We start from the raw sequence: 23,277 nt of genomic DNA, 5'->3' as shown, positions 1-23,277 counted from the left end.
CAGTTACTTTGTTGCAATGAAAGTTGACAAATCTTGTTGACATTGATACATTATGAGTAAAACAGCTAAAAAAATGTATCCTGCACAAAATGCTGCTACAGGTTCCCTTCAATGCTGGTCACATGTTTGAAGGCCTTGGCCAGTGATGAAGAAACCTTGGCACCCCAGATGTTTTGGAACTACATTTCCCATGATGCTCATGTACTCAGTGTGCAGTGTAGTGTAGTTGAGCATCATGGGAAATTAAGCTCCAAAACATCTGGGGTGCCAAGGTTCGCCATCACTAGCCTAGGCACTTGGTTTTGTAATCTCTGTTGAAGGGGACAAATAGAGTTCAGATTTGTTGGTCTTCCTGTTCCATAAAAACAGGTGGAGCAAAACTTCATCCAGAAAAGGTATGTAATCGAGCCCTCTTGTCATCCTTTTATTGTATATCCTAACAAGACTATGCTAAGATTATGTTATCATTTCAGTACAGGCCCGCTTTATTGTTTAATTCCTCGATACCACACAAGCTGAAAACAAAAGCTTACATTTGCAACTGAAGTTCACGTTGCACGCCATACTACTTGGCCTATTATGGTGCAGCACATCTCCAACCTGGAAACCAATGGCTAGAAATGTGTTGCTGGTGGTGCACGTGGCTTATTATATGTAGGTACTAAAGTGCCATTATCATCAAAAATGAACTTTGTTCACATAAGTTTATGCAGATGTAGCACAAAAGTGTAAACCAAATACAGTATATCATGGTTTGAAATGAGGAAGTTAATTCTAGACGCTCTAATACAGTATCATGTCAACTGGTAGATAAAAACATTTTAAAAAGATGTAAAAGATAACTACAGCATTGTATTCTAATGCCTACTAAAGTCAATATTACTCAAAAGATGTATGTTAAACTGGAGCAGCTGTCAATGAGCTTTTAGATCCTTCTGGAAGTGTGAAGATCGGTTTGTAGGTGACCGGAGCTCATTTATGTTATCAGCTTTCATAGCTTTTTGTTTTTTCCCATTTGATTTTCCTGTTTTTGTTCTATTAATCAAAAAAAAAAACGAGTATGTAACTATACAAAAGGGAATTTGTTTGTTTTCTGTATCAGTTGTCCAAAGGCTTTGTCCATAGTAATACACGATCTGTAAAACAAACATACACTGTTATCATTCCTGTTGAGGTTGGACAGTTGCACAATTCAAGAACTGACTGATATAGTATAAGGGGATAATAAATAATCTATGATGTTATATTAGTGGGAAGGTGCAGTTTAAAGTCTGTACTATTGACGTTAAACATGATTCCTATTTTTTTTCCTAAGCTATTAAGGTTTTGGTGAAGTGTCTTGCTTCAGACATCCAGTTACAGTGGCAAGAAAAAGTATGCAAACCCCTTGGAATTTAAACGGTATTAAACCCAAAAGCCATAGGTGTGCGCAGCCTATTGCATTAGGGTGTGCACCCCAAAGCCCAAACACTCACAATGTTCATTCATTACATATTTACCGTCCCCTTCCCCACTCCTAAAACATCTCAGCAGCAACAGCCGATAGGAGAGTAGGAAAGCTGGCAATGCTGTGGAGGGAAAGATGGGAGCCAGGGCAGTAGAGGGAATCTGTGCTGCACGTGGTGATTAGGGTGTGCCTGGGCACACCTGGCACACCCTGTGCGCACACCTATGCCAAAAGCAAACTTTAGATTGCAGCTTACGGTACCACTTATTGGATGTGATGGATGCATTAGTTTTCAAAAGAACAAGCTCTCTTGCATATGTATCGGTTACAAGGATGAGACAAACCATTTAACACTGACAGAGGTGCTTACACTGATCAGCAATTTATTTATTTATTTTTATGTAAAACCTTTATCCCAACAGGAAAAACAGTTGCTGTAACTACTTATAAGGAGTTAGCTGGAGTTTGGCTTCAATGTGTTAGCGCATTTAAATCTAACAACTCCTCTCCCCCCAGGTTGACAATGCTACTGTCCAAATGTGCCCCTGTGCTCCTTCATCCAGAGTGGAGGCACTCTAATACAGGAGGTGTGTTACTGATCAGATCACCAGGTGAAAGCAGAGGGAAAAGCACCAAAAAATATGGATGCAGCTAACACATCTAATGATTGGTAAGCTGTAATATACTTTTTTGGTTTTTGGTTTAATGCCGCTTTAACTGGTTTTCTGCAGTAATTTGCCATATAAAATGTGATCTGATCCTACTCTAAGTCACAAAAATAGACAAACACATAGGAGTTGATTTACTAAAGGCAAATCCACTTTGCACTACAAGTGCATTTGGAAGTACAGTCCCTTTAGATCTGAGAGAAAGATCTAAAATGAATTTTCTTGCATTTCCCCCTCAGATCTACAGCGACTGCACTTCCAAGTGCACTTGTAGTGCAAAGTGTATTTGCCTTTAGTAAATCAACCCCCAATGTGCTTAAAGCAGAAATTCATCCAAAAGTAGAAGTTCTGCTTGTTTGCATTCTCCCCTTCACTGCCACATTTGACACTTTTTGGGGAGGAGGTGGGAGTGGGTACCTGGTTTTGACAGGTTCCCGTTTCTACTTCCCTGCTCAAATCACCACAGCGATCTATGAAGATGTCCAGCCCCCTCCCTCCTTCCCCCGCAGCCTTCTAATGACCCAGAAGACTGCAGGACCATTCACAAAGCCCAGCCCGGCTCGTGCATGCACAGTAGGAAACCAGCTGTAAAACCAGAAGGTTTCACTGCCGATTTCCTTTACCTAAGATGCTGGCGCCTTCACACAAAGCAGATTAAAGAATCAACTTGGGTGCAGATATCACTGGATCCCTGGACAGGTAGGTGTCCTTATATAGTATTTGTAGCTGCTGACTTGAAATTTTTAGGGGAGACTGGAGCTCCTGCAGTGCACCCTGCACTGTCACTCCCCATTGAGTGCCCCACATGCATCCAGGACTGGTACTGTGATACAGGGAACATATAAACCTAGTTGGTGGTACTTGGAGAGAAAGAAACTGGACATGAGGTGGCAGATTATGGCTAAGCTGGTGGAGCGGGACACAAGCACTGTGGTGTCCCCTCAGAATGTTGCATTTGGGAAGGAAGGTGTACTGTGTCACGGGAAGAGTGCTTCACAGTAAAGTGCTTAGTCGATTAAGGGTTTCCGTGCAAGGGGAATGGCTTGCGTCTAAGTTTGAGGTGCTGCTTTAATGCTGATCGTTAAATAACCATGGCCTTCGCCTATCTGCCAGGTACTAGAAAGTGCATCCACGAAGGGCTCCTGCTTAGGGCAAGTAGGCCCCTACCACACACGATCACCACCAATCACAGGTACTAAATGCACAAGATGTACATTTATTATTTATGTAAAGCCCCATACACATGATCAGACTTTTTGACAACAAACTTCAGAATGAGCAGGTTTTCAAAAAAATCTGATCGTGTGTGCGCTCCATCGGACAAACTTTTTTGGTTTTCATCGGATAAAAGTTCACTCTGCAAACGAACAAACTTTTCGGCAACAAAAGTCTGATGGTGCAAAGTCCTATCGTGTGTACAGAAATCCATCGGACTTTAGTCCAAAGTACAAACACGCATGCCCAGAACCAATGTTAAAATTAACCAACAATAGCAGAAGTTGACTAAAGGGTGGCGGTAAAGAGCAGAAAAATCGTGTGTATGCTATGGGTGTTCCCGGCCAACGCTCTTTAAACAAAAATCCACAGAAAAGTTTGAAGTTTTACCGTGTGTATGGGGCTTTTGTGTTACATGGTTGGCAAGAGATTACCTAGTAATGGCCATAAACTACTTTAAACAAACAGTGATAAAAACCCGAGTTCTAACCCTTCCACATACGTTTTGGCTTTAGATGCACCGTTGAATATCTCAGTTAACTAATCTAACATTAGTAAAAATAGCCGTTTCAAACTGGAAATCCATTTTGTTTCATAATACAGCTCTGATAGATAAATACTGCTGTGGATGCCAAGACAAACTCCAGAGTCTGTGTGTACACCACTCCTTCACCTATTGTTTTACCTTACAAAATAACTTTGTCCTGAAATCTCTGCGTCACCTTCAATGACTCTTTATAGTCCGTAACTGGCACAGTTTTCTCTTTCGAACCTGCTGTTAAATCACAACAGTAGGAAATATGTGGCATGACCTTCTTTTGTAAATGCTGCCTGCCTCTGACTTAAAATTGTTAACGTCAAATTATTATTTTTTAACCACTTCCATACCAGGCACTTATACACCTTCCTGCCCAAGCCACTTTCAGCGCTGTCGCAATTTGAATGACAATTGTGCGGTCATGCTACACTGTACCCAAACAAATTTTTTTATCATTTTGTTCCCATAAATAGAGATTTCTTTTGGTGGTATTTGATCACCTCTGCGATTTTTATTTTTTGCGCAAAAATTAAAAAAAATCGTTTAAAAAAAAAAAAAAATACATTTTTCTTTGTTTCTTTTAATTTATTTTGTAAATGAGTACCTTTTCTTCTTCAATGACGGGCACTGATAAGGTGGCACTGATGGGCACTGATAAGGCGGCACTGATGGGCACTGATAGGTGGCAATGGTATGCGGCACTGATGGGCACTTATAGCTGTCACTGATGGGTACTTATGGGTGGCACTGATAGCATGGATGGGCACTGATGGGCACGGATAAGCACTGATAGGTGGCACTGATAGACACTGATGGGTGGTATTGCTGGGCATCACAATTTTTGTTTGTGCCATGATGGTGCCAGTCAGTGCCCATTTGTTGGCACTGATTGGCATATGTTATGTATACATTTTTTACATGTGGATGGGGCCATGGGGACTTACCTGGCCATCCACATGTTGGGTGCTTCCCTGGTGGTCCTGGGCGGCATCCTGGTGGTCCAGTGTGGGCATCCGAGGGGGGGCCGCGCTGATAATCAATCAGCGCAAACCCCCCGATCGGCTCTCCTCTAATCGCGTCTGGTATCTTCTGCTGCTGTCAATCAAATTCAGTGACGCAGGGGGGCAGGGCCGAGTCCTGCTGTCGGTGTCAATAGACAGGTGCCCTCAGGGAATGCGGGTCTCCGTGGGGGCATCCAATGAAGAGGAGAAGCCAGGTGCGTTGACGGGACACCCCAGAAAAGGAGGAGAGGGGCCACTCTGTGAAAAACCCTTGCACAGAGCAGGTAAGTATACCATGTTTGTTATTCAAAAAAGAAAATTGTACAATCACATTAAGGCTGTAAAAAAAACGCCTGTCAACTTCCCCCTGCCACATGTGTAAACAAGCTGTAAGGCGTTTTAACTGCTTTCTATTTCTATCCATCCACTTATGAGATTTACACAGCTCTGACACATAGCACATCCCTCCCTGGCAGGAGAGGAGAGGGGACCTGATCCTTCTCTGCCACATCGTCACTTTCACTTACCCTGTGACTGGACCTTGAAAGGAGAAGCAGCCCACTGATTAAGTCATCTCTCTGTTACTCTACTATCTGCCCCTAACAGCGTGTTCCTTGAACTGCAGCACACCCAATTGCCTGTTGCTGATTCTCCCTATGCTCTGCTGTAGAGATTATACAGTAGACTGCAAGAGGCTGATACTTGGTCAAATTAAGGTACGCTGCTTACAAAAATACATTTGATAATGTATTAATTATCAAAGAGCTGCATTCATTGGTGCCCTTTTATATCCGGGGTTCGGCTATAAATGCTTGACTGAACATGATTCCAAGCTTCTGAATCCAGCCCCAATAAGTATAAGCCTTAATTATTACATGTACCCTCTCCCCAGGGTTGTCTTACTGAGCGGGCACCCTTGGGCACAGCCCGGGGCCCCATGTTCACCTGGGGCCCCATCAGAGTCAGACAATGAGAGAGTGGGTGGCTCCGCGGGTGAGAGAGCGGGTGGCTTTCCCATGTCCTAACCTAGAATGTATGGGTGCAAAGAATGTTCCTGCAGATGCATGCACAACATTTAATACTGCACATATGAGTAGCATGGTTTTTGTGCGATAGTAAAACAGGGCAAGATTGTCTGAAATGCTGAAATGTAAATGGTTATTGCTTTACATGAGCATAACTTACCAGAATTCCCCAACTATATGTGTTTCATGCGAATCCTAGTTTCCTGGAAATACTGATAAAGAAAAAGGTTTAAATAATTACTTTAGGCCACAAAGAGATATACTTTAGAAAACCTTCCATACATCAGTCAATGTAAGTACTCAAAACTGCATATAAACAGAGAATGAACACCAGCATAGCAAATGTCTGAAGTATGTAAAAGTAATGAGCTGTGAACATACTTGGGTTCGGAAAACATGCCTAAGGTTCGGCGCTGAAGCCGAACCCCATTGAAGCCAGTGGGAACCAAATGTTAAAAAACAGTAATGCATAAATATCTAGACTAATAGTCAGGAGATTGTAAAAAAAAATCCACCCTGGGGAACATGGACCAAAGAAAAAAAAAAAGTTAAAAATCAGTTTGGTAAAGAGCAGCGGTTTTAGTAATGCTTTATTTAACTAGATAAATACAGGTAGAAAGATCTAGGCGTGGTAAAGGGAACCTATGCTGATACATTTGCTGCAGTGCTGACTTCCCCTTTTGGCTCCAAAAGGTTCCATATAACTGTCTCCGAACAAGTATACAGATAAGCAGTTCTGAGTTATCGCTGACTTCCCAGTCAAAACTTAGTCACCGTGGTTTATTTACTAAAGGCAAAGGACATTTGCAGGGGATTCATTCCCAGAACTTAGGGCTGGTGCACACCAGATGCCGTCCAGTGCATTTTAAATGCATGCACAGTGTTTTCCATGTATTGCAATGATCCTAGTTTGCACCAGTGCTTGTGTGTTCTGGTGCAGTCAACAAAAGTAGAAAAAAAAATCGGTATGGAATGCATCTGGAATATTGCAAAACACATAAAGAAACAGGGTGGATAAAAATCGAAGATTTAAAAAAAAAAAATATATATATATATATATATATATATATATATATATATATATATATATATATATATTATTTAATTAGATTTTTATGATTTATATAAAATGTATTTAAATAAGATGCTTTTAGAGTAAAAATCTATCTAAAAATAGTTTCCAATTTAAGGTACATTAATAATTTGTTTTATTCAGCATGAAATGGAGCTTAGTTATGTAGCATGTATGAACGGAAAAAGACACAAGGGGGTAAGGAAAGTGCTGCTCACCCCTGAAAAATTAGTATATATGGAAAAGCCCCCCAGTGGGGTTTTTTGGCAGCAAAAGATTATAAAGAATGCAATGTAGTACAAATCGTATAAAAGATTTTTGATGTAATTTAATGGTAGAAAAAGTGTATATAAAACAATGAGCTCTGGTATAGTTTACACTAAAAACATTTACACATAGAGTATTGCACCAAAGTACATGACAACAATCAACATGAATGGTTAATATGTAGGTCAAGTATTCCTGACACGTTTCAACCCATATGAGGGTCTTCTTCGGAGGAAGTTGAGGTGCAGACTGTAACAGAAAATAAATGTGTAACAGTAAGACAGTCTAAGCACATAATAGTGGGTGCTATGAGACAAAAAAAGGTTCTGCATATATAGTTACCCACTCCCAGCGTGTAGGTTTCAGTTGTATCCAGACCAGAGCAAAGTTTGAACTAAAATCCACAGGAGGACTCCTGGTTGAACATCTCCGCAAGGATGGCTAAAATCCCCAAACGGATTCCCAGTGTGCCATGTATGACGGCCTATAAGGGCCCACAGCAAAAGGTGGGAAGGATCCAACACACCAGCCAATTGTGAACCCGGGCCTGGTGGGGATCCCAACAGAGCGACTGCCAATCGGCAACCTATTAAGAAGTATAAGTAAGAGTATATTCAATAGGTACTATATGGTATTTTAGATATATAATAATGAGCTTATAAAATGCTAGTGACACTAGGAATGCACATAGACCCCATTCTATCAAAGTCGGGGCATGGAAGGGAAGTTGTATATTGCATTACATAATCAGTAGATTAAATGGAAACTAGACACTGGGTTTGTCTATAGTGATAGGAGAATGGTTAGGTTTAAAAATTATGTAATCTGAATATTATTAGTGCAATGTGAATAGTAACAAGTGTTATATGGTGCAAGTGCATCTGTGGGGAATATGCAGATATTAAAGTCGGCAAGATAATAATAATGTGAATAAGGGTGATGATAAAAGAAATATGTATAAATAAACAAAGGGTATAATAAAAAAATATTATAATGGTGTTCGATGAAATGCTTAAAAATTGGAGCAAGTATTAAATATTATAATAAATGTGAACGTGTTTCAGAATATGTGGTAAGTATTAAGGTGAGGATAATAGAAAGTGCAAAAAATAAAGAATAAATAAATAAATAATCATGAGTACCTGATGGTATGTTATATTACTGATATAGATGTGACCTCCAGATTAGGCACAATAGGTCATAACTAAAGGGAAAAATCTGTTGTAAGTCAATAGAGAATGGTGTTGCAAATAAATGAATAGAGTAAGTAACATATGTGGTATAAAGATAACCTTACCCTATGAGTTGTATATCCGCTTCTGGCAATCAGAGATGGAGTCACAGACTAGTGTGATAAGTGCACACTACCTGTGGTAAGTATGTGCATACCAGGTGTCACTGCTAAGCTGATTGCTAATTTTTAGTAAGAGGCCGCCCCACCGGACCCCCCCCCCCCCCACACAACATATGGGCTCCGCCCACGGGTATCCAGGCCGATGCGTGGAGCCAGGGCCATCAAAAACGGCCCTCCCAGCCGAGGGTTCCTCTGCGTCAGCGGAGGATTCCTCGGCCTACTGCCGCAATAGTCGTCGCGCCGATGACGTCACGAGCCCGCGCCGTGCGCACGTGCGTGCGACGCCACCGGGGCTGGAGAAAGCCACTGACGCCGTCAGTGGGGAGGAGAGTTCCCCACAGTGACGGGACATGCCCGCCATCTAGTGGAGAAGTGAGAGAGCACAGAGCCCTGTGTCTCCCCCTCCCCACTGAGAGGCCATCAAGGCATCAAAACTAGCCGAACGGGGAAGCGCCACCCAGCGGAGATGTACCACAGTCCTGGAGGGATAGAATTACAAAATGGTCATTAGTATATGAACAATAAGAAATAAAGAAAAACAGAGTTTGTATTGATAAGAAATAGAAAATTATAACAGAAATAAGGGTCATATAAAGACACCGCTTTAATGTATAGGAATCATGTTGTGCACATGATTTCAAAAAATCGTTATGAAAGCGGGCAGTACAGCTGGGGTTGGTAAGCAGTAGGCTCAATGGTTAAGTTAAAGGGACATTTGATCTAAATCACAGGGATAAAGAGTTTTCAAGCAGAAACCGAGGCTCAAAAACAGATAATTTTATATATATATATATATATATATATATATATATAATGAATGGGCTATACAATAGATGTCCATACATGTGGATACATAACATGGGCAATGGAGGTGAAACAGGATAAGGAAAAGTAGGTAAAAAAGGGGGGAGGATCTAAACCGAGAGACAGGCAATTCACTGGGTTTTTCCTGAGGTGAACCCTTTTAGAAAAGGGGCAAAAGAAAGTGTATCATTCAGACCGGGGGACTGGGTAGCCCCGAGTCTGAAGATCCATCTCTGCTCCCGCTGTAATAATATTTTATTCCAGTCGCCCCCTCGATCTGGGATTAAAACCCGATGGCGGCGAATGAAACACATGGTACTCTGTAATTGTGAAAAAGGGCACAATGTCTACCTATAGGCTCCACATTCACACTCCATAAAGTACAGCACTCCGCGTGTGCGGCAATTGACAAAGTGTTTGGGTTTGAAAGTCTCTCCATTCGGGAGACGAAACATTTTGTCTTTCCTCATCAGGTAGCAGAATGAACAATGTCCGAAATTGGAAAGTACCAAACAGCGGGCAATGTAGATTCTCAACTTGGGCCCCTTTATATTCGCTTGATACCAAGAGATCCCTTATTGACATGGCTCGCCTATGAACAATGGATGGATAGTCGGTGATGAAAGGATTAATTTTTGGGTCGTCGGTTAGAATCGTCCAGTGCATCTGCACTATGTTTTTTAAAGCCTTGTGTTGCAAGGAATAGCAGAAGATTATTCTTGTGGTCTCAGGTTTGCAATACACTGGTGTTTTCTTTTTAAGGAGGAGATCATGTCTTGATTAGATAGAGGTTCTATTGTAGGCCCTGCGCAAGCAGTTTCTACTATATCCTCTAGCCAATAGTCTTATCTGGAGTTTGTCTGCCTCTTCCTTGAAGAGCGCGTCGCTAGAGCAGTTACGGCTTAAACGCAGATATTGCCCATAAGGGATGGAATTTTTTAGAGGAACTGGGTGATGACTATCAAAATGCAAGATTGTATTGCCAGATGTGGCTTTGCGAAATAGGGTACTGCATAGGCACCTATCAGGGTCAATGAATAGTTTTACATCAAGAAAAGTTATGGTACTTCTATCATAGTTCATGGTAAAAGTCAGATTACAGTCATTGATGTTCAATACATCAAAGAACGCCAAAAGTTCATTTTCTGGACCATCCCAGACGACGAAGATGTCATCAATATACCTCCGCCACATCTTAATGTGGCAGAGGTATATGGCGAGGCCCTCGTTGCCCGGGAGGGACCACTCCCACTCCCCCAGGTACAGATTGGCGTAGGATGGGGCACAACAAGTCCCCATCGCTACGCCTTGTACCTGGAGGTAGTGGGAGCGATCGAAACAGAAAAAATTGTGGTGCAGTATATATCGTAAACCTCCGATCAAAAAATCGTTGAGATCGGAGTCATACAGCCGTTCACGTGTGAGTACTTGTTCAACAGCAGCAAGCCCTTTTACATGGGGAATGCTGCTGTACAACGCTTCCCCATCGATTGATACAAGAATCGCATTGTCAGACATTGTTAGACCTTCAATGGTCTGTAGAAAGTGTATGGTGTCTTTCGTAAAAGAGGGAAGTGACATAACACAAGGTTGGAGATGAGCATCGATGAATTGACTTAGATTTTCAGTTATTGAGCCAATACCCGAGACTATGGGTCGTCCGGGAATGGGTACCTTGTTTTTATGGATTTCGGGTAAGCTATAGAAAGTAGCAGTTTTGGGGTATTTAGTCCTGATTAAGTCTCGGAGGTCTGTGGTGATGACTCCCTTTGAATGTGCCTGATCGATAAAGTTGTAGAAATCGGTATGAAATTGAGAAATATTGTGTATAGACAATTTGTGATACCAATCACTATTGTCTAAGATCGTTTGGCACATATTATGATAGGTTTGGTTGTCCATTAGGACAACGTTGTCCCCCTTGTCAGATTGTTTAATGACAATTTGTTTGTTTTTGTGCAGAGAATTGAGAGCCGTGTTTTCTTTTTCACTAAGATTGTAAGGATATGATTGGGAAGTAAGAAGTTTACACATGTCTCGCATGGTCTGTCGTACAAAAGTAAGTATGCTTGGATTAGTGCCAAGTGGAGGGAATTTCTTGGAAGGAAGTTTGAACATATGGATAGCATTGTCGGGTGCCCTGAGGGGTTCCTCAAGCAATGTACCAAGATCAATAAGATCAAGCAGGTCTACAGTGTTATTTTCCTGATATAAAAGGGTAAGATCCCTAAGAGCTTTATATTCCCTCATACTGAAGGCAGACCAGTCTGTTGTGTCTATATTAGTTTGTTTAGAATATAGGCTTTTCAATGTCAATTTCCGCGCAAAAAGGTGAAGATCAGTAATAGCTTCAAAGAGATCGAAATTTCGTTCAGGACAGAAAGAGAGTCCACGTGAGTTAACCGATGCCTCATCAGGAGTTAGTAAGTGGGAAGATAAATTAACAATACTTAGTTGCCGGTTGGTAACTGGACAACAAAGGGATCCAGGCCCCTGCCCATCCTGTTGGGCAGGGGGGAGCCGGGACCCCTTGAGGGGTTTAAAGTTTTGCGTAAAGCAGATTCAGATGTACCCAAATTGCTAGTCTTATTAGCTAATAAGTCAGTGGAATCAAGGTCATTGGAGTATGTGGTGACACTGGTTGTGGCCTGCGGTGTAGCCGCTTCGGCCCCAGTGTTGTCATCATCTGTGGTAAAGTCACTGGTTACTGTACGTTCTTTTATGTCTTGCTCACCAGAGCCCCTATTATTACGGTTTCTTTTGTATTTGCCTCGACCCTTATGGACAGGGTTGTTGTCCCGTCCTGTCGAGGGGGGAGGGAACATATTGGAGTTTTTTTCCATTGGATTAGGTCCCTGTTTGTACTCGCGTGGGGCTTTTTTATATTGCGTTTGTGCAGAATTGGTATTCCACCTATAGGCACGCTCCTCGGAGAAGGCAGACTTATCACGCCAGAATTTGATTTCTTTATCTTGTAAAATGTTCTTATTAAAAGATAACAAGTTAGTTTCAAGAGTTGCTTGCAATTTTGTATATGCATCAAGTTTTTTATGGGGAGACAACAGTGTTTCCAGGGTGCAAATCTCAGTGTCTAATACAGCAATCTGTCTGCTATATTCCCGAGATAGAATATTCATCATCTCGTGAGAGCATGATTGTAGGTTAGTCTCCCACTCTAACTTGAAAGGGGTGTCAACTTGTTCAATATGGGGAAAAATTTGTATACGGAGACCAAAAGGGTTTATCTTAGCGCTAATATATCTTTCAAATGACTTGATATGCCAAAACGGGGACGACTTTTTTTCTAGGAGTTTCCCTAGTTTGCGAAAATGGGAAGAGATCTGGGTGTCAACCTGTTCCCCCTTTTCGAAATTTGTTTCATGCTGTTGAATGAATGAATGAAAAACGTATATAGCGCAGCACATGCGAACTAAATCGCCTCTGGGCGCTCGTTGTTCCTGTCTCTCTTGATATCAAAAGAGATGAGTTTTGATCTTTCTTCTGAAGGTCAGGTGGTTTTCCTCCAACCGAATGCTGGTTGGTAAAGCATTCCATAGTCTGGGACCTTGGAGCGCAAATCTTCTTTCTCCTTTGGACTTGAATTTGGACTGTTGCATCAAGTTCGTCCATTCATCACCTTGATAGGCGGACATGTTAGCAAATCTAGTTTCAATCCCAAAGTAACAAAAACAGGCAAATGCTAAAAACAGCTGTACAATACCAAACTCATATGTTACACTTTCCTGTGTCCATAGGGGGATAGAGAAGGTGTTTAACCACCAGAAGAATATATGAACGGAAAAAGACACAAGGGGGTAAGGAAAGTGCTGCTCACCCCTGAAAAAATAGTATATATGGAAAAGCTCCCCAGTGGGGTTTTTTGGCAGCAAAAGATTATAAAGAATGCAATGTAGTAGAAATCGTATAAAATATTTTTTATGTAATTTTATGGTAGAAAAAGTGTATATACAACAATGAGCTCTGGTATAGTTTACACTAAAAACATTTACACATAGAGTATTGCACCAAAGTACATGACAACAATCAACATGAATGGTTAATATGTAGGTCAAGTATTCCTGACGCGTTTCAACCCATATGAGGGTCTTCTTCGGAGGAAGTTGAGGTGTAGACTGTAACAGAAAATAAATGTGTAACAGTAAGACACATAATCTAAGCACATAATAGTGGGTGCTATGAGACATGAGGCTGTATATTCTGCAATATTTACATTTTTGGTAAACTCATCCAATGAATCCAAGCTCTGCAAGCTGAGATGACATGCACTGCATTGATGCATTCACACAATTTCACAGTAACCATGAGATAAAACAAATTTCAGGAGTATTCCTTTATCCTATTGTTTTGCAAATCTATGTACGCTACAAACAACAATGTGACTCTCAAAATGATGAGACAAAAGAATATCCAGAAAAAAACATATGTGAATATATAAACCTAGGTGGCCCAAGGTATAAATGAAGATATGGTGGATGAATAATCACTGATGTGAAAATGTATAATAATAAACAAATTATGATAAGCAATATAAGTGAAAAAAATAATTAGGCAATGTTCGAAGTTAATCAAAGTTCATGAATGAACAGAGGCGGCTCTTTAATTAGGCAAATTAGGCGATTGCCTTAGGCCTCGCCCACAGAAAGGGCCTCGCGATCGCCTAATTTGCCTTTTACATGTTGTGGGACTCGCAAGCAGCGGGGTGAGCGCGCTGCACACAGCCGCAGACTGAGCAGAGCCACCGCCGCGGTCCGCGGTGGCGGACGAGGGACAACACTTATGATCGATCATGATGGAGGTGGGCATGGCTCAGGCTGCCTGCGTCCAATAGCAGGCTCCACTGTCGCGGCGCCGTCCTCCTAGCCTTTCCCCTAAAGTTGGCGATGGCGGCCCCAGTGCATGACGTGAGTTGTAGTTCTCCCACAGAGCACACAGACTTCAATTTGGCCCTCTGGTGCCTGTGCTCTGCAGAGACTACAACTCCCAGATTGCACTGCAGGGCAGAGAGAGAGGGACAGAGTGTTGCTTCTTCGGCTGTCTTTAGTAGGGGAACAACGTCACAGAGACGAGGAGCAGGAGCAGGTAGTGTCTCTAACTAATATATATAAAACTACCCCCAAGTCAAAGACCATATTATCTTTGAAGCTCAGTATTATAGGTGACTCTTCCTTTCTGCAAACACTTTGGATCATATTCACCTTTCCTAACCAATATTTCCATACTTTTTATTAGCTTCCATTACACTGCATCCTTTCAGTCTTAGGTACATTACTACATGCTGTTTGTCTGTACTGTACAGTGTACCCAATCTCTGTCTATTGTTCTCATCATCATCGTCTGTACCCTGTCACAGTGGCAACATTTGATAGGCACAGTGGCGGCATTCGATGTGGCAGTGGCACAGTGGCAGCATTTGATGGGGCACAGTGGCTGCATTTTATGGGGCACTGTGGCGGCATTTGATGAGGGACAGTGGCTGCATTTGATGGGGCACTGTGGCGGCATTTGATGAGGGACAGTGGCTGCATTTGATGGGGCACTGTGGCGGCATTTGATGAGGGACAGTGGCTGCATTTGATGGGCACAGTGAGGCTGCATTTTATTGGGCACAGTGGCTACGGTTGATGGGCACAGTGGCTGTGGTTGATGAGCACAGTGGCGGCATTTGATGAGGGACAGTGGCTGCATTTGATGGGCACAGTGAGGCTGAATTTGATTGGGCACAGTGGCAACATTTGATGGACATAGTGGCAGCATTTGATGGGCACAGTGAGGCTGCATTTTATTGGGCACAGTGGCTGCGGTTGATGGGCACAGTGGCTGCATTTGATGGGGCACTGTAGCGGCATTTGATGAGGGACAGTGGCTGCATTTGATGGGTACAGTGAGGCTGAATTTGATTGGGCACAGTGGCAGCATTTGATGGGCACAGTGGCAGCATTTGATGAGCATAGTGGCAGCATTTGATGGGCACAGTGGCTGCGGTTGATGGGCACAGTGGCTGCGGTTGATGGGCACAGTGGCTGCGGTTGATGGGCACAGTGGCAGCATTTGATGGGGCACAGTGGCTTCATTTGATGGGGCACAGTGGCTTCATTTGATGGGGCACAGTGGCTGCATTTGATGGGTACAGTGAGGCTGCATTTGATAGGCACAGTGGCGGTGTTTGGGGCACAGTGGCAGCATTTGATGGGGCACAGTGGCAGCATTTGATGGGGCACAGTGGCAGCATTTGATGGGGCACAGTGGCAGCATTTGATGGGGCACAGTGGCAGCATTTGATGGGGCACAGTGAGGCTGCATTTGATAGGCACAGTGGCGGCGTGTGGGGCACAGTGGCAGCATTTGATGGGGCACAGTGGCAGCATCTGATGGGGCACACTGGCAACATTTGATGGGGCACAGTGGCTGCATTTGATGGGGCACAGTGGCAGCATTTGATGAGCACAGTGAGGCTGCATTTGATGAGCACAGTGAGGCTGCATTTGATGGGCACAGTGGCGGCGTTTGGGGCACAGTGGCAGAATTTGATGGGGCACAGTGGCTGCATTTGATTGGGAACAGTGGCTGCATTTGATGGGGCACAGTGAGGCTGCATTTGATGGGCACAGTGGCAGCATTTTATGGGGCACAGTGGCAGCATTTGATGGGCACAGTGAGGCTCCATTTGATTGGCACAGTGGCGGCATTTGATTGGGCACAGTGGTGGCATTTGATTGGGCACAGTGGCGGCATTTGATTGGGCACAGTGGCGGCGTTTGATGGGGCACAGTGGCTGCGTTTGATGGGGCACAGTGGCTGCGTTTATTGGGGCACAGTGGCGGCATTTGATGGGGCACAGTGGCTGCATTTGATGGGGCACAGTGGCTGCATTTGATGGGGCACAGTGGCTGCGTTTTGGGGCACAGTGGCTGCCTTTGATGGGGCACAGTGGCTGCCTTTGATGGGGCACAGTGGCTGCATTTGATGGGGCACAGTGGCTGCATTTGATGGGGCACAATGGCTGCATTTGATGGGGCACAGTGGCAGCATTTTATGGGGCACAGTGGCAGTATTTGGGCACAGTGAGGCTCCATTTGATGGGCACAGTGGCGGCATTTGATGGTCACAGTGGCAGCATTTGATGGGGCACAATGAGGCTGCATTTGATGAGGCACAGTGAGGCTGCATTTGATGAGGCACAGTGAGACTGCATTTGATTGGGCACAGTGGCTGCATTTGATTGGGCACAGTGGTTGCATTCGATTGGGCACAGTGGTTGCGTTTGATGGGCACAGTGGCTGCAATTGATGAACACAGCCAGAGGCGTACTAAGTGGGGGGCGGAGGGGGCGGGCCGCACCAGGGTGCCACACACTGGGGGGTGTCAGGCCGGCCGGCGCCCCCCCCCCTCCGTGACTGAAGCAGTGACAGCGCCGCCGCTTCATGACTTTAGGAAGTGGCAGCTAAGAGGGATGCAGAGGTGCAGGGCGCTGTGTAATGTAAAGGGGTCCAGAGGTGCAGGGGGCTGTGTAATGTAAAGGGATGCAGAGGTGCAGGGGGCTGTGTAATGTAAAGGGGTCCAGAGGTGCAGGGTGCTGTGTAATGTAAAGTGGTGCAGGGTGCTGTGTAATGTAAAGGGATGCAGAGGTGCAGGGGGCTGTGTAATGTAAAGGGGTCCAGAGGTGCAGGGTGGTGTGTAATGTAAAGTGGTGCAGGGTGCTGTGTAATGTAAAGGGATGCAGAGGTGCAGGGGGCTGTGTAATGTAAAGTGGTGCAGGGTGCTGTGTAATGTAAAGGGGTGCAGGGGGCTGTGTAATGTAAAGGGATGCATAGGTGCAGGGGGCTGTGTAATGTAAAGGGATGCAGAGGTGCAGGGGGCTGTGTAATGTAAAGGGGTCCAGAGGTGCAGGGGGCTGTGTAATGTAAAGTGGTGCAGGGTGCTGTGTAATGTAAAGGGATGCAGAGGTGCAGGGGGCTGTGTAATGTAAAAGGGTCCAGAGGTGCAGGGTGCTGTGTAATGTAAAGGGATGCAGAGGTGCAGGGTGCTGTGTAATGTAAAGGGATGCAGAGGTGCAGGGTGCTGTGTAATGTAAAGGGATGCAGAGGGCTGTGTAATGTAAAGGGGTGCAGGGTGCTGTGTAATGTAAAGAGATAAAGAGGTGCAGGGGTTGTGTAATGTAAAGGGGGCCAGAGGTGTAGGGTGCTGTGTAATGTAAATGGATCCAGAGGTGCAGGGGCTGTGTAATGTAAAGGGGTCCAGAGGTGCAGGGGGCTGTGTAATGTAAAGGGGTGCAGGGTGCTGTGTAATGTAAAGGGATGCAGAGGTGCAGGGGGTTGTGTAATGTAAAGGGGTGCAGGGTGCTGTGTAATGTAAAGGGATGCAAAGGTGCAGGGTGCTGAGTAATGTAAAGGGATGCAGGGGGCTGTGTAATGTAAAGGGGCCCAGAGTTTTGGGGTGCTGTGTAATGTAAAGGGGTCCAGAGGTGCAGTTGTGGAGAGGGGGTACACAGTAATAACAAAGAGATATTGAAGGATTCAGAGGTATGCAGGGGGCACAGTGGGGTGTTTTTACATTTTAACGTGGGGGTGCCCTGGACACAGTGACTGTGTTTGATGGGCACAGTGAGGCTGCAATTGATAGTTCTTTTTTCAGAATTTTTCAGTTTGTTTGCGCCCCCTCAAAAATTTTGACCACCAGCCGCCCTATGTTTATTGATATTTGATTAAAACATAATTGGCTAGAGAAATTTATAGAAACTGTTAATTCATAGTTCATAGGATTTAAGGCTGTTAATATATGCATTTATACCATTCATTTTTATTGCTTTTTTTTTCCCCCATTATGGGTGTGATTGGGGCCTCGTGTCTAAGTTTTTTGCCTAAGGCCTCACAAAGTCTAGAGCCGCATCTGTGAATGAACATCATAGGAAGTCCATCATAGAAAATAAATCCCATAACATAGAAATCTTCCATGCTGTTCAAGGTGAATGAAAACTTGATCTTTAAAGTGCAATCCACAAGTGATAAGGTTGGCACGCTTACCAGAAATGGTGGACTCATACATTGTACAACATGTGAGTCAAACAGATAATCATGAGGGAAAACCTCAATAGGATCCAACCGGGAAGGTGGATGTTTCGAAAATGAGCACCATCTGGTATTGAAAGAGAGGTTCCAACATCAGAAGGCTCCAAGATGTGTGCTAGACCGCGTTAAACAAACAGCCGCACATAGTGTAACACTGTATAGTAGGCTTAATGCATAAAAATGCAGTGTACACTTACAAAAATCGCAATGACTCCACGAGCGTCACTCGTGGAGTCATTGCGATTTGATTATACAATTTAAAGACACAAGCGTGTTTTTATTGGAATTTTAGTAAGTGTACACTCCCTTTTTATCATAGAAAATTAACCACTTGCTGACCAGCCGCCGTCATACGGGCGGGCACACGATCGCGCTAGCTGCGGGAGCATGTCCGCAGGTCAGGCAGACTCAATGTCCGCTGGCGACCCGCGAGCGCCTAGTACAGAGGCAGAATGGGGATCTGCCTTTGTAAACAAAGGGGATCCCCATTCTGACAGGAGACATGACAGAGAGAAACAATTTACTCACTTTTTACCAAGGAAAAGTTTTTTTTTCCATGTAAACGATGTTTTGCGTGTAGGCAAACCAATTTCAATGGACAAAAATGTTCTAAATTCAAATCTACAGTGACTCAGAAGGAATACAACATAAAGGATCTGATCACGTGTAGGACTGAAGGGGTAGTATATGTATTGGAGTGCTCTTGCTCACTCCAATATGTTGGACGCACGAAGCGCCCAATGTGGAAGCGCATCAGAGAACATGTCCAAAATATCCAAAAAGCCTTCCCCAAACACAATGTGTCTCGGCACTTTGATCTATGCCACCACAACAATCCCAAGGAAATGAAATTTTGGGCCATTGCCAAATACACTCCACACTGGAGGGGCAGTCATAAAGTAAGGGAATTAAGTAAAACTGAGTCTCGCTGGATACATGAGATGCAGACTCTATCTCCCAATGGCCTTAATATCGAATTTGATTTAAATTGTTTAATTTCCAATTCGTAAACATACTCATGGTTTTGTATTAATAATTCATTTTATTAATATATATTGATTTTTATTCATTATGATGGTTTTTATTACTGTTATTATAGTAATAATCTTTTAACCCTTCAGTACAATTTTTTATTACATATTTTTTATTACATATTTTTGATGGTTTTATATGTTTTATTGATAATATTGAATAGTGTTGATGCATTTATTTAATTGTATTTTTAAATGTTCATCTACTTATTCTATGCTTGTTGTATATCTGGCCATAAGAGGGCAGTAGATTGCATATGCAAATGCAAATGCAAATGCACCATCCGCATAGCAAACAACATAGAATGTTTTTAAAGTTTTATATTAATTACATTTTTTAAAATTTGTTTATTAAAATTATGTGTGTCTATGCATCGACATTTGATCTCACTAGAATTCAGCTATGTGAGTAAAGTTTTGCCGCAATGATGTTTGTCTTTCCCCTTGGTTGCTCACACTAATGTAAACGCTGTCAATGAGAAGGCTATCTAAACCCCAAGCCATTCTCATAATGTAGGAACCCATGGGTAAGTCGCGTGCCTGCGACGTAACGCGTAGGGAGGAGCCTGCGATCGAATCCGAGTGCATCGGATTGAGCTGAGGAAACAGCATACTGAGTGGCGTTTTCATGCTTTACTGAAAGCGGGGATTCGTGAGTGCATATGTTAATGCTCTGATTACATTTTTTTGATCTGTCATCGAATATTGCGCAATGAGAGTTTTTTTCCCTTTTCTTTCATGCAATCCCTGTCTGTGAGTGCCTGTATCATCTGATCACAGCGGTGGAGGGCTGGATTAGCATTCAGATTGAAGAGAGTGATTTTTTCCCTGCATGGAATCCTGCTAATCACTGTGCACTAATTAAGGAAATATTAGTAATTCACAGTTTATGGAGTGTTCTCCCTGATTAGTTTTCTTTGTACGTTTTATCACCTTTTAAGTTAATATTAGCGCATCTATATTTTATATGTTTCACTGTTTGGATTTGGTATCACTCAAGATAGCAGCTATATTATTTGTTTTTTTATTTAGGTGCACGTGGAATTGATTATTTAATTAGCGCTGTAGTATATTTTTCACATGACAGAGATCTACTGTTCCCAGTGATCAGGAACAGTGATCTCTGTCATGTCCCTGCCAACCCATCCCCCCTACAATTAGAGCACGCTGAAGGAAAACATTTAACCCCTTGATCGCCCCCTGTTAGTGCCTTCCCTGCCAGTGTAATTTTTACATTAATCAGTGCATTTTTATAGCACTGATCAATGTAATAATGTCACTGGTCCCCAAAGTGTCATTTGGGGTCAGATTTGCAATCACAGTAAAAAATCACAGATTGCCACCATTACTAGTAAAAACAATAAAGAAAAATAAAAGTACCTACATCTATTCCATAGTTTGTAGTTGCAATAAGTTTTGCGCAAAACAATCAACATCCTTTTGGGGGAAGCATTAGCAGGGGGCTCATTGTGCCTGGGGCTCTTCTTCAAGTGGGGCTATTCTATAAGTGGAAACACTTCTGCCTATGCACTTCAGCGATTGCACAAAGCAAAACAAACTTTTAGTTTGCTGTTCATGATCCAGGTATATATATATATTTTATTTTTATTTTTTAGTTAAATTCACATTCTTCCCCCTCGAAAATGCACTCTCTACCACTCCTTCTGACAGTTGTGTCTTCTATCCTCAAACTTTCTTCCAGTTACCCCTCTGGTCCACCCTACACCCTCTATATATCGCCCTCACTTCTGTCCTCTCCTTATTACTGCACTCACCAACTCATGCTAATTCTAAAGTCAAACGCCCAATGCTCCAAATCACTGGGGCATGTCCCCTCATATAAATCGCATTCCCACATTACCTCCCTCACCCTCCTGCTTCTCCTATCCTCTGGTGATATCTCCCCAAACCCTGGGCCTCCTTCATCCAACTGTGCTCAACGCACCCATTACCCTACACCCTCTGGGTGCAGCCGCAATGCACACAATCTAGTTCCCATTTCTCTTCTTCCCATGACCAGACTCCCTTTCTCCTGTGCCATTTTGAACGCTCGCTCCGTCTGTAACAATCTCACGTCCCTCCACGATCTCTTTATCGCAAACTCATTTCATCTACTCGCCATCACTGAAACCTGGCTTCACGAATCCGACACTGCGTCTTCTGCTGCTCTATCCCACGGTGGTCTTCTTTGGACTCACTCCCCCAGACCCAGTGGACGCAAAGGAGGGGGTGTTGGAATCCTTTTAGCCCCACATAGCACCTTTCAGGTACTTCACCCACCTCCCTCTCTGTCACTCTCCTCATTTGAGGCGCATTGCATTCGTCTCTTCTCCCCAGTTTCTCTAAGGATAGCTGTAATCTACCGCCCCCCCGGTCCAGTATCCTCCTTTCTTGATGACTTCTCTGCCTGGCTACCCTACTTTCTCTCTTCTGAAATCCCCACAATTATTCTTGGCGACTTCAACATCCCTACTAATGCTAACACTCCTGCAACTTCCAAACTTCTCAGTCTAACCTCCTCTTTTGACCTGAAGCAATGGATACATGCTCCTACTCACTCTGAAGGCAATACTCTTGACCTTGTCTTTTCCCACCTATGCACTCCATGCAACCTCTCCATCGATCCTTACCCCCTCTCTGATCACCACCTTATTAATTTCACGCTCTCCCTCTCCTCCGTCTCCTCTTCCTCCAAATACCTAACAGTCACTCGTAGAAACCTGCAGCATATCAACCCTTCTCTCCTACACTCTGTGACTGACCACCTCTATGACAAAATTGCACCCCTGTCCTGCACCGACCTAGCCACTTCTGTCTACAACACTTCACTTCTAGCATCACTGGACAGACTGGCCCCCCTCACCACACGCAGAATAAGGCCCCGCCCCCTTCAACCCTGGCAAACTGATGATACTAGAAGTCTGAAAAAACACAACCGTGCTCTCGAGCGCCAGTGGCGCAAGACTAAGTCCCAGGAAGACTTCGTCCAGTATAAATCTGCCCTCCAAAAATACAATTCCAGCCTCCTCGCTGCCAAGCAGACCTACTTCATCACCCTCATTAAAAACCTATCATCCCGTCCCCGTCAACTCTTCTCTACCTTCAACTCTCTCCTTCATCCTCCACTGCCTCCACCCACTAACTCAATCAACGCCCAGGAGATTGCCAATCACTTCCAACAGAAGATTGATACTATTCGCAAGGAGATCTCTACTGTTCAGACATCCTCCACACCTCACACCTCATGCACACAGGTACAGTCACTACTTTCCTCGTTCAACCCCACCACTACAGAGGAGGTCGCTAAATTACTAACCAATGTCCATCTTACCACCTGCGCTCTGGATCCTGTTCCCTCACAAATGCTACGTTCACCCTCTTACTCTATTCTACACTCTCTTACCCACATCTTCAATTTCTCCCTCTCTTCTGGCATCTTCCCTAACTCTTTGAAACATGCACTAGTCAGCCCCATACTTAAAAAGCCCTCACTGGACCCATCCAATCTTGACAACCTACGCCCCATCTCCTTGCTCCCCTTTTTATCCAAACTCCTTGAACGTCTAGTCTACAACCGACTGAGCGTCCACCTTGCTGACAATAACCTTCTTGATCCCCTTCAGTCTGGATTTCGTCCTCAACATTCCACTGAAACTGCTCTCCTAAAACTAACAAACGATATACTAACGGCCAAAACTAAAGGACACTTTTCTGTGCTCCTACTCCTGGACCTCTCTGCCGCCTTCGATACGGTTGACCACCCACTCCT

The 23,277-nt window shown here is 43.7% G+C and overlaps 1 protein-coding gene across 3 annotated transcripts in view; it reads right to left on the bottom strand.

Annotated features, from left to right (window-relative positions):
* Positions 1-461: 461 nt before the first annotated feature.
* The window catches only part of STAP1 (signal transducing adaptor family member 1), a 158,659-nt gene continuing 135,843 nt past the window's right edge, over positions 462-23,277 (bottom strand). For 2 of the 3 annotated variants that reach the window (XM_040324708.1, XM_040324717.1), the window contains exon 10: positions 13,312-13,524. In XM_040324708.1, coding sequence (XP_040180642.1) covers positions 13,481-13,524 — 44 coding nt within the window. In that variant the 3' untranslated portion in view covers positions 13,312-13,480. Of the gene's footprint in view, positions 1,137-6,054; positions 6,107-13,311; positions 13,525-23,277 lie in introns of those variants that run through there. The other variant, XM_040324726.1, reaches the window with a different exon arrangement.

This window comes from Rana temporaria, chromosome 1, assembly GCF_905171775.1.
Source record: "Rana temporaria chromosome 1, aRanTem1.1, whole genome shotgun sequence".
Lineage (NCBI taxonomy): Eukaryota > Metazoa > Chordata > Amphibia > Anura > Ranidae > Rana > Rana temporaria.
This window is presented reverse-complemented; position numbering and strand designations above follow the sequence as displayed.